This window comes from Psammomys obesus, unplaced genomic scaffold (assembly GCF_907164565.1).
Source record: "Psammomys obesus unplaced genomic scaffold, mPsaObe1.curated_primary_1811, whole genome shotgun sequence".
Lineage (NCBI taxonomy): Eukaryota > Metazoa > Chordata > Mammalia > Rodentia > Muridae > Psammomys > Psammomys obesus.
Genome location: NW_026594216.1, coordinates 359,611 through 375,645, shown reverse-complemented (window position 1 = coordinate 375,645; position 16,035 = coordinate 359,611). Strand labels below are relative to the sequence as shown.

Sequence of the window (16,035 nt, the reverse complement as noted above, 5' to 3'; positions counted from 1 at the left end):
TATTTTATTTTATTTTATTTTATTTTATTTTATTTTATTTTATTTTAGGTACGGCCTAGGTGTATAGCATAGATTAAGTTCACAGTAGTAAAATTTTCTGTGTATGTGGACTAAATGATATCTACAGGTGTGTGGCATCACAGTTGCCCGAACTATTTTGTCATGATTTTTCCCATATCCTACTAGTGATTGTACCCATAGTCAATTTCATTAAGAAAATAACTGGGGCAGGCGGGGCAAGATGGCGGCGCCATGAGGACTCTCATTCTGAGGAGCAGCACAGGAGTATTGGCACAGTGACCAGCAATCAGAACTCGCGGCCATAAAACACAAGTGATTGTGTTTCACAGGTGAGAGGATACCCCACGGTGGGGGATTCAATCAGCTTTAACTCACCCGGCTAAACCGTGGAAGAGATCCCGGTTCCACCAGGCGCTTGGTCGCCAGCCCAGAGCTACCCACCAGCACAATCTGGTCACGGTCCCAGACTGAACTGTGGACCCACAACACCATAGGCTGGATTTCCCAGTCGAGAGATAACCCCACGGAACAGGAAACAATTGGGACCAACCTCAGGTTACCCAGACATCCCCTGGAAAAGACTCGGGTTCCGCGGGTGCCACAAGGGCCAGTCGGGACCCAGAGCCGGGACACAGGCGCCTGCCTGCGTGCCTGAATCGCCGCCACAGATAGAACTGTGGACACCAGGGCACCAGGGCACCAGACTGCGTGTCTCTGGCAGGAGGAAACCCCCAGCAGAGGGGGTCAGCAGCTCTAACGCTTAGGACACCCAGCACCAAAACACTTCCTGGACTCACGCAGACTCTAGACTCTAATGCAGGCAGGAGCACTGTGCTCTGCCGCCATTATTGAGTTCCCCTAGGGCACTGGGACAAACAGCTGCATCCTCAGACCTACAAAAGCCAGACAGCCATTACAGCAGCCCTCAGATACTGTGCCAAGGATCAACCAGTTATTCCTAGCTAGACTGTCAAAACTGTGGGAATCCCTGGTCCTTCAAGAGGGCTGCACCCACAGCGTCTGGACCAGAGCAGTGCCTGCAGCCGCCATCCCAGACAGAGACACACAGCTTCTGGTTCAGAGTGAGGCACCCAGCCTCCAGACCAGAACAGTGCCCCCAGGTGACAACTCAACCTAGTTGCACATTCTTCAGGTCCAGAGCAGAGCAATCAGCCTCTGGCCCAGAGAATTGCTGAGTGCACCTCTCACTTTCCCGGACAGAACTGTGTGCCCCAGGATAACAGACTGAGGTTCCCTGTTGGGAGAAAACCCCACAGCTAGGGAATCAGCAGGTTCTTCAAGAGAACTGTACATGGAAATTTAGTGAGCAGCAGCACACTAAATTTATAACAAGAAACCCAGCAGTGGAGCAGCTGTCTTGAGAAATTCTATGGGTAAGAGGAGATCCCCCCTGTCTAACATAGACCACAGCTACTACTCAGGGCTATAAACCTGAGGTGAGCAGTGGCAATTCCTGAGAAACACTGGCCATACAGTGACCATAACCAAAAAGCAGAGAAGGACTCCTTCCGGAAAAATCATCTTCCGGCCAAGGGGATACTCCCTACCTCAGGACTCCAGGAAGCACAGAAACTAACAGCCAACACCTAAATCAGCCCAATGGGTAGAGGTCAGCGTAAAGGCTCAACCAACAAAAGACAGAGCAATATGGCATCTCCAGAACCCAGCCATCCAGAGACGAACAGCCCTGAACAATGCAGCATAATAGAAAATCAAGAAGATGACCTTACATCTATGTTGATGAAGAGGATAATAGAGGAAACAAATAAAATACGTAAAGAATTAAAGGAAGATAAAACCAAACAGATCATGGCTATCCGTAAAAAAATGGAGGAAGATAAAGACAAGCAGATTAGGGCCATCCGTGAAGAAATACGGGAAGATGCAGCCAAAGAGCTTGCGGCCTTCAGAGAAGAAATAATTAAATCACTGAAAGAAATAAAAGAAACAGAGTTGAAGGAACTAAAAGAAAAATAGGAAAATACAAGCAGACAGGTGAAAGAAGTAAACAAAACAACTCAAGACCTGAAGATAGAACTAGAAAAATTAAAGAAAATACAAATGGAGGAAATAATGGAGAGGAAGAATTTAGGGAATGAAAACAGGAACTACAGAGGTAAGCATAACCAACAGACTACAAGAAATGGAAGAAAGAATCTCAGGTGTAGAAGATACAATGGAAGAAATCGATGTATCTGTCAAAGAAAATGTTAAATCCAAAATGTCCTGACACAGACCGTCCAAGAAATCTAAGACAATATGAAAAGACAAAACCTAAGAATAATAGGAATAGAGGAAAAAGAAGACTCCCTTCTCCAAGGCCCAGACAATATTTTCAACAAAATCATTGAAGAAAATTTCCCCAAGTTAAAGGAGAAGCCAATAAGGATACATGAGGCCTACAGAACACCCAACAAATTTGACCAGAAAAGAAAATCCTCCTGCCACATAATGATCAAAACAGTAAGTATACAGAACAAAGAAAAAATACTAAAAGCTGCAAGGGGAAAATGCCAAGTAACATATAATGGCAAACCCATTAGAATCACACCTGACTTTTCAACAGAAACTATGAAAGCCAGAAGGGCCTGGACAGATATCATGCAGACCCTAAGAGAACACAGATGTCAACCCAGGCTACTATACCCTGCAAAACTCTCAGTCCTCATAGATGGAGAAAACAAGATATTCAATGACAAAAAAAAAATTTCAACAATACCTACACACAAATCCAGCATTACAGAAGACACTGGAAGGGAAAATACAACCCAAGAAAATTAGCTTCTGTCAAGAAAACACAGGAAATAATTAACCTTACTACAGCAAAACAAAAAGCAACCAAGCACACAACGTTATGAACACAGCCAACATCAAAATCAAAGGATCTAACAGCCACTGGTCATTAATCTCTCTCAACATCAATGGCCTCAACTCTCCAGTAAAAAGACACAGATTAACAGAATGGATACGTAAACAAAACCCAGCAATCTGTTGCATACAAGAAACACACCTAAGGCACAAAGACAGACATTACCTGAGGGTAAAAGGTTGGAAGACGACTTTCCAAGCAAATGGACCCAAGAAACAAGCAGGAGTAGCCATTCTAATATCTGATAAAATAGACTTTCAACCAAAATTAATAAAAAGAGATGAGGAAGGACACTTCATACTCATCAAGGGAAAATTCCACCAGGAAGATATCACAATCCTGAACATCTATGCCCCAAATACAAGAGCACCCACATTTGGAAAAGAAACATTGATAAAATTTAAACCACATATACATCCCCACACATTAATAGTGAGAGACTTCAACACCCCACTCTCAACAAAGGACAGGTCAACAAAACAGAAATTAAACAAAGAAACAATATCTCTGACAGAGGTCATGAATCAAATGGACCTCACAGACATTTACAGAACTTTACACCCAAACACAAAAGAATTTACCTTCTTCTCAGCACCTCATGGAACCTTCTCCAAAATAGACCATATAGTTGGTCACAAAGCAAGCCTCAACAGATACAAGAAGACTGAAATAATCCCTTGTATCCTGTCTGATCACCATGGAATAAAGCTGGTCTTGAAACAACAACAGAAATAGCAATAAGCCTACACACACATGGAAACTGAACAACTTGTTACTAAATGACAGCTGGGTCAGGGAAGAAATAAAGAAAGAAATTAAAGCCTTTCTAGAACTCAATGAAAATGAAGACACAACATACCCAAACTTGTGGGACACAATGAAAGCAGTGCTAAGAGGAAAGTTCATAGCACTAAGTGCCTTCAAGAAGAAATTCGAGACAGCTCATTCAAGCAACTTAATGGCCCACTTAAAAACACTAGAAAAAGAAGAAGCAGACACACCAAAAAGGAGTAGACAGCTGGAAATAATCAAACTCAGGGCTGAAATCAATCAATTAGAAACAAATAAAACAATTCAAAGAATCAATGAAACCAAGAGCTGGTTCTTTGAGAAAATCAACAAGATCGATAAACCCTTAGCCAAGCTAACTAAAAGGCAGAGAGACACCACCCAAATCAACAAAATCAGAAATGAAAAGGGGGACATAACTACAGACACTGAGGAAATCCAAACAATCATTAGGACTTATTTCAAAAGTCTATACTCAACAAAATTTGAAAACCTAAATGAAATGGACAATTTTCTTGATCGATTTGACTTACCAAAGCTAAATCAGGACCAGGTAAATCAATTAAATAGTCCTATATCCCCCAAAGAAATAGAAGCAGTCATCAAAAGTCTCCCATCCAAAAAAAGCCCAGGACCAGATGGCTTCAGCGCAGAATTCTACCAGACCTTCAAAGAAGAGCTAACTCCAATTCTCTTCAAACTATTCCACAAAATAGAAACAGAAGGAACATTACCAAACTCATTCTATGAAGCCACAATCACAAACCTCACAAAGACTCAAAAAAGAAAGAGAATTTCAGGCCAATCTCCCTTATGAACATTGATGCAAAAATACTTAACAAAATACTTGCAAACCGGATCCAAGAACACATCAAAGATATTATCCACTATGACCAAGTAGGCTTCATCCCAGGTATGCAGGGGTGGTTCAATATACGGAAATCCATCAGTGTGATCCACCATATTAACAAACTGAAAGAAAAAAGCCACATGATAATCTCCCTAGATGCTGAAAAAGCATTTGACAAAATCCAACATCCATTCATGTTTAAAGTACTGGAGAGATCAGGGATACAAGGCACATATCTAAACATAGTAAAGGCGATATACAGCAAGCCTATAGCCAACATCAAACTGAACGGAGAGAAACTTAAAGCAATCCCACTGAAATCAGGGACAAGACAAGGCTGCCCACTCTCTTCATATCTCTTCAACATAGTGCTGGAAGTCCTTGCTAGAGCAATAAGACAGTTGAAGGAGATCAAGGGGATACAGATGGGAAAGGAAGAAGTCAAATTATCACTATTTGCAGATGATATGATAGTATACATGAGTCACCCCCAAAACTCTACCAGGGAACTCCTACAGCTGATAAACTCCTTCAGCAAAGTGGCCGGATACAAAATTAACTCAAAAAAATCAGTAGCACTCCTGTATACAAAAGACAAAAGGGCTGAGAAAGAAATTAGAGAAACAACACCATTCACAATAGCCACAAATGACATAAAGTACCTTGGTGTAACCCTAACCAAGCAAGTCAAAGACTTGTATGAAAGAAATTTCAAGTCTCTGAAGAAAGAATTAGAGGAAGATATGAGAAGATGGAAAGATCTCCCATGCTCATGGCTTGGCAGGATTAACATAGTAAAAATGGCCATCTTACCAAAAGCAATCTACAGATTTAATGCAATTCCCATCAAATTGCCAACACAATTCTTTACAGACCTGGAAAGAAAAATTCTCAACTTCGTATGGAATAACAAGCAAACGAGAATTTCTAAAACAATTCTCTACAATAAAAGATCTTCTGGAGGTATCTCCATCCCTGATCTCAAGCTGTACTATAGAGCGACAGTTATAAAAACTGCATGGTACTGGCATAGAAACAGAATGGTGGATCTACGGAACCGAACAGAAGACCCAGAACTAAACCCACACACTTACGGACCTCTGATTTTTGACAAAGATGCCAAAACCATACAATGGAAAAAAGATAGCATCTTCAACAAATGGTGCTGGTCCAACTGGATGTCTACATGTAGAAAAATGAAAATAGATCCATACTTATCACCCTGCACAAAACTGAAGTCCAAGTGGATCAAAGACCTCAACATAAAACCAGACACATTAAATCGGCTAGAAAAAAAAGTGGGGAATACCCTAGAACTCATTGGTACAGGAGAAAACTTCCTGAATAGAACACCAACAGCACAGGCTCTAAGAGCAACAATCAATAAATGGGACCTCATGAAATTGAAAAGCTTCTGTAAAGCAAAGGACACCGTCATCAAAACAAAGCGACCGCCTACAGATTGGGAAAGAATCATCACCAACCCTCTATCTGACAGAGGACTCATATCCAATATATATAAAGAACTAAACAAGCTGAAAAGCAGCAAACCAAGTAATCCACTTAAAAAATGGGGAACAGAGCTAAAGAGAGAATTCTCTGTAGAGGAATATCGAATGGCAGAGAAGCACTTAAAGAAATGCTCAACCTCATTAGCCATTAGGGAAATGCAAATCAAAACAACTCTGAGGTTTCACCTTACACCTATCAGAATGGCCAAGATGAAAAACTCAAGGGACAACACATGCTGGAGAGGTTGTGAAGAAAGAGGAACCCTGCTCCATTGCTGGTGGGAATGTAAACTTGTAAAACCACTCTGGAAATCAATCTGGTGCTTTCTCAGACAACTAGGAATAGCGCTTCCTCAAGATCCAGCCATACCACTCCTAGGCATTCACCCAAAAGAGGCTCAAGTACACAAAAAGGACATTTGCTCAACGATGTTTGTAGCAGCTTTATTTGTAATAGCCAGAAGCTGGAAACAATCCAGGTGCCCCTCAACTGAAGAATGGATGCAGAAACTGTGGTACATCTATACAATGGAGTATTACTCAGCAATGAAAAATAAGGAAATCATGAAATTTGCAGGTAAATGGTGGGACCTGGAAAGGATCATCCTGAGTGAGTTGTCCCAGAAGCAAAAAGACACGCATGGTATATACTCTCTCATATAAACATACAATATAGAATAAACCCATTAAAATCTGTACATCTAAACAAACTAAGCAAAAGAGAGGACCCTAACTAAAATGTTCAATCCCCATCCTGAAAGGCAAAGAGGATGGACATCAGAAGAAAAAGAAAATAGGAAACAACCTCGGAACCTGCTACAGAGGGCCTCTGAAAGCCAGAAGAAAACAGGAAACAACCTTGAAACCTGCCACAGAGGGCCTCTGAAAGCTTCTGCAGTATAGACTGTCAAAGCAGATGCTGAGCCTGATGGCCAACTGATGGGCAGAGTGAATGGAATTCTATGTAAGAAGTGGGAAATAGTAAGAGCTGGAGGGGACGGGAACTCCACAAGCAGAGCAACAGAACAACATAATTTGAACACAGGGAACTTCCCAGAGACTCATACTCCAACCAAGGACTATTCGTGAAGATGACCTGGAACCCCTGCACAGGTGTAGCCCATGTCAGTTCAGTGTCCAAGTGGGTTACATAGTAATGGGAAGAGGGACTGCCTCTGACACAATCTGATTGGCCTGCTTGTTGATCACTTCCCCCTGAGGGGGGAGCAGCCTTATCAGGCCACAGTAGAGGACAATGCAGCCACTTTTGATGAGAACTGATAGACTAAGATTAGAAAGGAGAGGAGAACCTCCCCTATCAGTGGACTTGGGGAGTGGCATGCATGCAGAAAGGAGAGGGAGGGTGGGATCGGGTGGGGAGGAGGGAGAGTTTTTATGGGGGGGATACAAAATGGATAAAGTGTAATTAATAAAAAATTAAAAAAAAAGAAAATAACTGGTCCTAAGAAGAGAAACTTTCAGCTTCTGTTATTTTCTGACGATCATCTAAGTCCAGATCTGAGCACTGGATTAACAGAATATGCTGTAGAGTAATACTTTTTTAAATGAGTTTACCTTTCCTCTGTGCTAATATGCATACCCATAAGGATGTGCTCAGGTCCATGAAGAAATGCTGTTTAATATTACGTACTCTACATTTGCATTAATGCAATGGTGGACAATACAACACTTTGTGAATTTATGATTAGAGCCAGTAGGAATTGGAGAGAAATGAATGTTCATATTCAGCTGATTCCACCCTCTTGTCCTCTGACCCCAAGCTAGAGCACAGTTCTGGGCTTGACACTGAAACAACACTGGACAACCACTTACAGACCTCATAGTAGGCCAGGATCCCAGGTTGGTTTGTGTAGGAGCCTGGAGTGCCAGGGCCTATGGCTGGAGCACCAATTCCATGATTAGGGGGGTACATCAAGGAGAAAGTTTGTCCAAATGTTGGGAAGCCAACAATCAGCTTATCAGCTGCAGCACCATTTTTCTCCCAGTACTTCATGATGTAACCCTGAAACACAGCCAGAACTTAGAGCACTCAGACAGCTGATGACTTGTGGTTATATATGTTAACCTTTTGTTCTAATAGCAGTTTCTGTAAGTAAAGACAGATTAATTAGAAGGTTTTTTTTCAAATCACTAAATGTAATGTTAATGACTTTTGGCCGGCACCTTGAGAAGACTGCTGAAGTTCTATTTATTTTATGCCTTAATTTCCCATAATTTATATTATCTTTAGTATGGTCTGAATTGCATCTTTTCAGTGTCTTACCACATTGAGAGAGGTGTCAGTTTCAGTAAGGAGTTTAAAGAGCGGGCTGTTTTCTCCAGTTTGTCTCTCCTTATAGTCATGAAGATTATAGGTCATGACCAGGATATTGTCCAAGAACCTTGAGAAAAAGAAACTCATATCATTTCTCATGGGCATTTCCCACATTTATTCAGAAAAAAAGAGCTAATTCTCAAAACCTGTACACAAAGCACTAGAGTAACAAGACCGTCTCAAGATTAGTGTCCTCTATCTGAATTTCAAGAGGCGATAGAGAGTATGAGGGCCCACTTACTGAGACAACTGGAGGATTTCATAGGCAGACTCAATGGTGGAAATGACACCAGCTACTGTAGCAGTGACCAACAGCTTTGGCTTGCTGCTCTTCTCAGATTCCTGCTGAAAAGCTTGATGCATTTCCTATAGAACATTTAGGTTTAAGTCACATTCATGTTGCCTATTGAAACTATATTATGTATGTATATACAATTGTATAATATTTTAATACATTTTTGATATTTTTCTTACTATGATACCATTATCAATAAACTCATTAAACAATTTGACAGGTATATAAAGAAAATGGATACTAAAAAATTCACTATTCCCCACTTCAGTTTCTTATACTGTCATGCAAAATCTATATTCCAGGTTTCTGTTCAGAGATTCTCCAACCGTCTCCTCCACCTTGAGAAGTTTTGCTTACAGGATTTTCTTGTGGCCAATTTTCCATGGTGGAGAAAACTTTTCCTACTTCCTCAGTATGAAGTATGTCATAAGACTGAGATTTGATGGAATGAAGTGTACAGTTAGAGGAATCCAAAGATGAAATTGGTAGTGACTGGGTGACAAATACCAGTTTTAGAGGAAATCACCATAATAAAAAATTGTTTTGGTACGATGCAAATAATTTCCAAGAGAATGCTCACAGACATTACCATATAGATCAATGGTCATTTGACTAAGAGCTTTCGCTGGATGGGTAGATAAATGTTGTAGCACGTGTCGTCCAATGTTAACCCCATATATGTTACATTAGATGTGGTCTGCTTTGTGTTCTTCTAGTGGCAGATCTAGGAGCAATGGCTAGGAATCCTAACTGTAGACAGAAGCTGCTTCCCTTGAATGTAGAGGAATTGTATCTGATGGTTAGATCTATCAAACAAAAGTGAACTAGAGTTCACTTAGTGCCTTAATTTGACACTATTTAAAATGGCTGAGAAGGAGCTGGTATATGAGTGGTATAAAAATGAATCTGAAAATGGAAACATATCTCAGTGGTATAACAAACTGAAGAAAACAGAAAATAATAAGAAGGCAAATCTAGAAAGCAAAGGTTCTGACTTGCAAAGGGATAGATGTACAAACCATCTGTAGTCTTTGACTTTTTACTCATTTTGCTTCATGATCACCTACTGTTGCTGATAACATAAGTAAAGTGGATTATCTCAAGTTCTTTTTCATGCACTCTTTGTTAGTAACCACCAAAGACACTCTGTGCTTCTACACTTGGCCTATTTGCAGATACTTAATAATTCTTATTCAAAAACTGTCTGTATTTACTGTCTTTCTTAACACTCAAATGGTCCTATTAGAAATACTGGGTTCTCTATTTCTCCACAAATTGTTCCCCAGGTCCTAGTGACACCATCACTACTATATCTCAGTTTCTAACCTTTTTTGTTGCAAATTTTATTTTCCATTGTTGACTTCTGTGGCTTTCTGCCTCCTTACTTTTTCCATAGTTTATGGTTAATATCTGAATAATCACCCAAACATACACATGTTGTAACACCTCTTTACTATCTGTAATCTTTCAAACAATTCTGAAGTATGGGGAAAAAAGTCCAAATATGTGGATACATACAAAGTTCCCCTTAATCAGAGATTAACTGTTTTTGAAAACTCAGGTTCTATCCCACTCTTTGCTCACTTCCTTTGTCTTATTCCTAACATATTCATTCTGACTTTTCAAGACTGATGTCAAGCACCAACATGGTAAGTTCTTTCTCATCCTGCTATAGCACAGACTTGGTAACAACTAGCTGCTAGAAATTTTGCACTCTAGTTACCTTTATCATGCCAGGTATTTAAATGAGCTTTTATTGTTGGTATGGTTTCAGGATTCCACCTCAGATATGTATTCTTCAAATCTAATGATCCTCAGTCTTCTAAGTTTTGGCCTAGTTCCAATATTTTTCATAAACCATTCCTTACTCATTAAAAACAAACACTCAATGACTCCAAGATGTTGGTGGCTAACACACATAGTGTCTGAGTTGCAAGTGCTCAGAGACTGGAGAGCAAGTGAGTGGCCATACTGCTGAGTCCAAAATGCCAGTGTCTGTGTTTTTCCAGTGAGAGGAGGGATCTCAGTAATAGGGAGTCATGGTTCCAGCCTACCAGAGGACAGCTTATGGGTCCCAGGGATGCACTGTCCCAACATTTGCCCATCCAGAGCCTTCTACCTACTTGAACACCAGGACAGGACAGGACTTCTTAGTGGAGGGAGGGAAACACCAAGCAACCCATAAATTCTTTGACCCAAAATTTACATTACCTATAAGAAATTCAGGGGTAAAGACAGAGCAGAGATTGAGGGAATGTCCAACTAATGCCTAGCCTAATGTGAGGCACATCCCATGGGAGAAAGCCAACCCTGACATTATTAATAATATTCAGTTATGTTCACAGATAGGAGCCTAACATAGCTATCCTCTGATAGGCTCCACCCAGGAATAGACTGAAACAGATGCTGAGACTCACAGACAAACATTGGCCAAAGCATAGGGAGTTCTGTGGGAAAGTGGGGGGTGGGATAGAAGGACTTGGAAGTGATATGAGCCCTACAAGAAGACCAACAGAGCTAAGTAACCAGGGTCCAGAGGGGCTTGTGGAGACTGCAGCACCCACAAAGGACCATATGTAGACTGTACCTAAGCCCCTTACACAGATGTAGCAGATGGGTAGATCAGGCTTCCTGTGGGTCCTCTAGTAAGGAGAGCTGGGACTGACTCTGATGTGGACTTTGTTGCCTGCTTTTTCATCACTCCCTCCCGGCAGGACTGCCTCTTCAGGCCAAGGGGAAGAGGATAGACTCAGTCCTTTTGCAACTTGATCAACTGTGATGGAGGTGTAGGAGGGGCCTCCCCCACCCTTCTGAGGAATAGGGGAGGGGAAAGAGGGGAAGAGGGTGAGAACCGGAGGAGAGGCGGGATAAAGTGGGATGTAAAGTGAATAAGTGTAGATAAAATTTGAAAAGTAAAAAAAGGATTAAAAAAAGGAAGGATTACCTATAGTAATATCCTGTTCATAATGAATGCTAAATTACAAAAATTACTAGAAAAGTGTCCGATTGTATTTTGTTATCCTTTATATTTTTCTATGATAATGAAAGCAGATGGGTAATTTAAGAAATAAAATAAAATAAAGAAACAAATACAAACAAACAGTCTCATATAGTTATCCATTCACTTAACTGTGCAGTCAGACTGCACTGACAGTTAACAGTTGGTATCTTTGTGCTCTTGGCTGAGCAATTACAAATTTTCTGTGCTCTAGTTGGTCATACGTTAAGTAAAGACACACACTTAGGGTACCTTTATGACAGGCAATGTAAGGATGAAACATGGCTGTATATATATATATATATATATATATATATATATATATATATATATATAAAAGCACACAGATTAATGCCTAACATGTTTGTTGCTGTAGTACAGCAACAAGAATCTAGGTGACATTAACATTCTCAAACTCTACAGTCCTCTTAGACTTCACTATGCAGGACTCCTTAGAAAGAACAGAGTTTGTACCTTCTGTAGCTAAAACACATTCTCTATTTCCTCACCTGCAGCAGGAGAGTGAAGTGTTTCTTGTCCTCAGGAGACCTAGGGAACTGCCAGTCCAAGTTCAGCCCATCAAAGTTATGCTTGTACAGTAAGTCAATAGCTGAATTGATAAAAATCTTACGGAACTCAGGAGTGGATGCCATGAGTGAAAAACTGAGGAAGACCAAAATGTCAGTGTAAGGCCTTGAGATACCCACATTAAAATTAAACCTGTGAAAAACTCAATTTCTGCCTTTGAGCCTTTCTTCTGGCCTCCCTGGTTTTCACCCAATTCCACAATTATGTCTCTTAATAGACATTGTACCTTGGCATGGTTTTCTAACAATTCCCAAATCGTCTGTGGCATTTTATTTTATTTTAATCTTTTTTTCTTTATTAATTACACTTTATTCACTTTGTATCCTCTCTGTGGTTCTCTCCCTCCTCCAGTCCCAATCCCTCCCTTCCTCCACCCTCCACATGCATGCCCCTCCCGAAGTCCATGGATAGGGAAGGACTTCTTTTCCTTCTTTCTGATCCTAGTCAATTAGGTCTCATCAGGAGTGGCTGAGTTGTCTTCTTCTGTGGCCTGGTAATGCTGCTTCCCCCTCAGGGGGAGGTAATTAAAGAGCAGGCCAATCAGTTCATGTCAGAGACAGTCCCTGTTCCTATTACAATGGAACCCACTTGGATACTGAACTGCCATGGGCTACATCTGTGCAGGGGTCTTAGGTTATCTCCATGCATAGTCCGTGGTTGGAATAGCAGTCTCAAGAAAGACCCCTGTGCTCAGATTTTTTGGTTCTGTTGCTCTCCTTGTGGAGTTCCTGTCCTCTCCAGATCTTACTGTTTCCCACTTCTTTCCTAAGATTCCCTCACTCTGCCCCATGGTTGCCCACAAGTCTCAGTATCTGCATTGATAGTCTACAGGGCAGAGCCTTTCAGAGGTCCTCTGTGTCAGGCTCCTGACTTGTTCCCTCTTTTCTCCTTCTTCCGATGTCCAGCCTCTTTGCCTTTCTGGATAGGAGTTGATCATTTTAGCAAGAGTCCTCCCTCTTGGCATTTTCAATAATCAATCTATCGAGCTAATCATGTTTATTCTTCTTCAAATGCCTTCCAAAGACAAGGACAATTGAGAAGTCTTCTCCATAAGCTGTTCTTTCATTTATTTTCTCCAGAAGAAAGAAAAATAAAAGACTTTTATCACACCTTCTCTCCATGATGACATTTTTTAGAAGAGGCACTAACTGAAAATTCAGAGGACTCTTTGAATTTATAGCATGCCAAACTTAAATATGTAAAAGCCAGAGTATTCTTTCCAGTTTGCTCTATTGTACTATTAAGGCTCTAGGGGATTGTTTTTTGAGTGCTGACATCCATGAATGGACATCCTTAAGACCCTTGCTAATGTTGTGAAGTAACAGAATACATATAGACCTGGGCTAGCTGGCTTTCAAATGGTCCAGGAACTCTGAGAATAGCACTTACAGGATATATTCACCTCCAACTGCCAGGAGAGTTTTCAGCTCAGTGTTCCTGTAAAGTAAAAGGTAAAAATAAGAAATTTCAAATTTTGTGGATATCTGTTTTTAAAATAGTACTGTCATCTGGAATATGGCTCATGTTATTCACTTCACCGTAATACAATATACTATAGGGTAACTGTACTGCATGAATGATCATTTTTTAAAATTTTTTGTCATAAATAGGGTCCAAGTCCCCTATGATATGATCCAGTTTTAAATGTAATTTTCTGGAGGTAGTAACTGACATGTATTTATATAATGGAAAAGTAAACTTATCTGGTATCCTCTTCCACAACTAAGTTGTTTAATCTTCAAATAGTGTGCAACACAGTAATATGAAATGTTATCTTATTTCTTGTTACCTGACACTTGGCTGCTGGACCCCAGGTATGAACATCACATGCTGGAATCTTGATTGAAATAAAGTCTTATACACATGCAAATAAGGAAACTGTGCTCCTGTGGCACCCCACATGCAAAAATCATTTAAAATTGAAATAAAGGTGTAAACATATGAGGTGACTTTATCCAATAAAGCTTAAAAACAAAAAAGTTTAAAGAGAAAATAAAATGTATTGAGTAAAAATTATTGATTAGACTAAAGCATGTGGAAATCTCTGTAACAGTGGTTATAAAAAATAACAACCAAAACAAAGGTAACAAATTCCAAAATAAACAATGGGATAAAATCTGTAAGGCACAGGAAAATGAGAAACCAACATAATAAAAGATGAAGTTTGGAATGGAAAATAGCATTTGCAAGCCATACATATAATAATGGATTAAAATAAAATGATGCAAGGAACATTTAGGAACAACTTAAAAAAATAAAGGCAATTTTGTTGCATCTACCATCTATAGCCTCTTATCATTTTGAGCCTGTGGGAGCCACAATACTCATCAAAGATTATGACAGACACTGTCAGGCAGTCCTTCTATGCCCAATACCTATAAACATTCCTTTCTCCCCGTGTACTGCTGTTTCAGAGCCATGAAATACTGAGTAAGTATCCCTCCAAGCTTGACATCTGTAAGTCCTTCTTTAACTCTAGAAGATGGAGAATGGTAGAGATTACACCCTGCTAGTGACCCCTGCATTCCAGATCAGAAAGATATTCTATGTCCACTACCGGTGGCTTTCCCCTACAACAGCATGTGTGCTTCAACTCCCACAGAATAAGAGAAAACATTTGCCAGCTTTTAGATAATTAGTGACTATAGAAGGCAAGGAAAAAAAGGAATAAAACCTAAATTTGAAGAAAATCAAGGAACTAATTAAACCATGGGTTTGGAAGTAAATGCAGATGTCTCAGAAAGACCACTAAAAGAGCCAAGAAACACTTAAAGACATGATCAAGGTTCTTAACCTTCAGGAAATGTGTATGAAAACTGCTGTAACCTAGTGCAGTAGTGATGCAAAGTAGTGATGGAATAAACAATCCATACCTGACTTTATTTAAGCCCCAGTTCATGAGAACGAACCCATGCACAAAACTGTTCATGGGGCAAAAAAAAAAAAACAAAAAAAAAAACAAAAAAACAAACAAACAAAAAAAAACCTAAAGCACGAAAGGTCTGGGTCCTGGGTCAAACCAAATACTGCTGTTCTGCTGAAGGAACATAACCATAAAATAACTAATAACATCCTTCTGAACTCTGAGATAACTAATTTGATCAGCTTTCATCAGAGGAGTGCTGTCCTGTATTATATGGGAACGAAAGCAGGGAAACACAGGTGGACAATGTCTAAAGAGTAAGAGACACTGGAATATTTGGCTCCCCATGGAATGACTTCATCAAGTCCTTCCCTTCAGGGAATTGGAGGCCTGCAGAAGAAGAGGCAGAAAGATTGTAAAAATGCAGAGGTGATGGAGGACACAAAGAAAGAGGTCCTCTAAGCACAGTAGGACAGAGACTGTACCATTGTTTTCAGGGCCTTCACAGGTCCCAGTCCTGAGAGGAGAGGTAGACGCAAGATCCCTTCCCTATCCAAGAAACTGTCTTTAACTGGTTACTAATCACAAAAGAAAAATTAGTTTTCACCAAAGGAATCTTAAAAGTTACTCTTAAAGGCAGGCCAGGTGAATAGCAGTAGACAGCCAACCAACAATGACTTCAATGGCATTTTGTGGTATATTTTTTTTATATAATGTTTTATCAAGACTTTTTTTTTTAACTTTACAATACCTTCACATATATGACATCTGGTTTTGTGTTTTTACAGGGTCCCTACATGTAAGAATGAATATATTTCTGTGTCCATATGTTTTTCTCTTTGCCTCCATTCTTTCTTTCTTTCTTTCTTTCTTTCTTTCTTTCTTTCTTTCTTTC

The 16,035-nt window shown here is 40.1% G+C and overlaps 1 protein-coding gene across 1 annotated transcript in view; it reads right to left on the bottom strand.

Annotated features, from left to right (window-relative positions):
* Window positions 1-16,035, bottom strand: part of LOC129684877 (uncharacterized) — a 75,419-nt gene that overhangs the window by 35,193 nt on the left and 24,191 nt on the right. Inside the window, 5 exon segments of the mRNA XM_055618131.1 lie at window positions 7,899-8,084; window positions 8,346-8,463; window positions 8,638-8,762; window positions 12,199-12,352; window positions 13,667-13,714. Coding sequence (XP_055474106.1) covers window positions 7,899-8,084; window positions 8,346-8,463; window positions 8,638-8,762; window positions 12,199-12,352; window positions 13,667-13,714 — 631 coding nt within the window.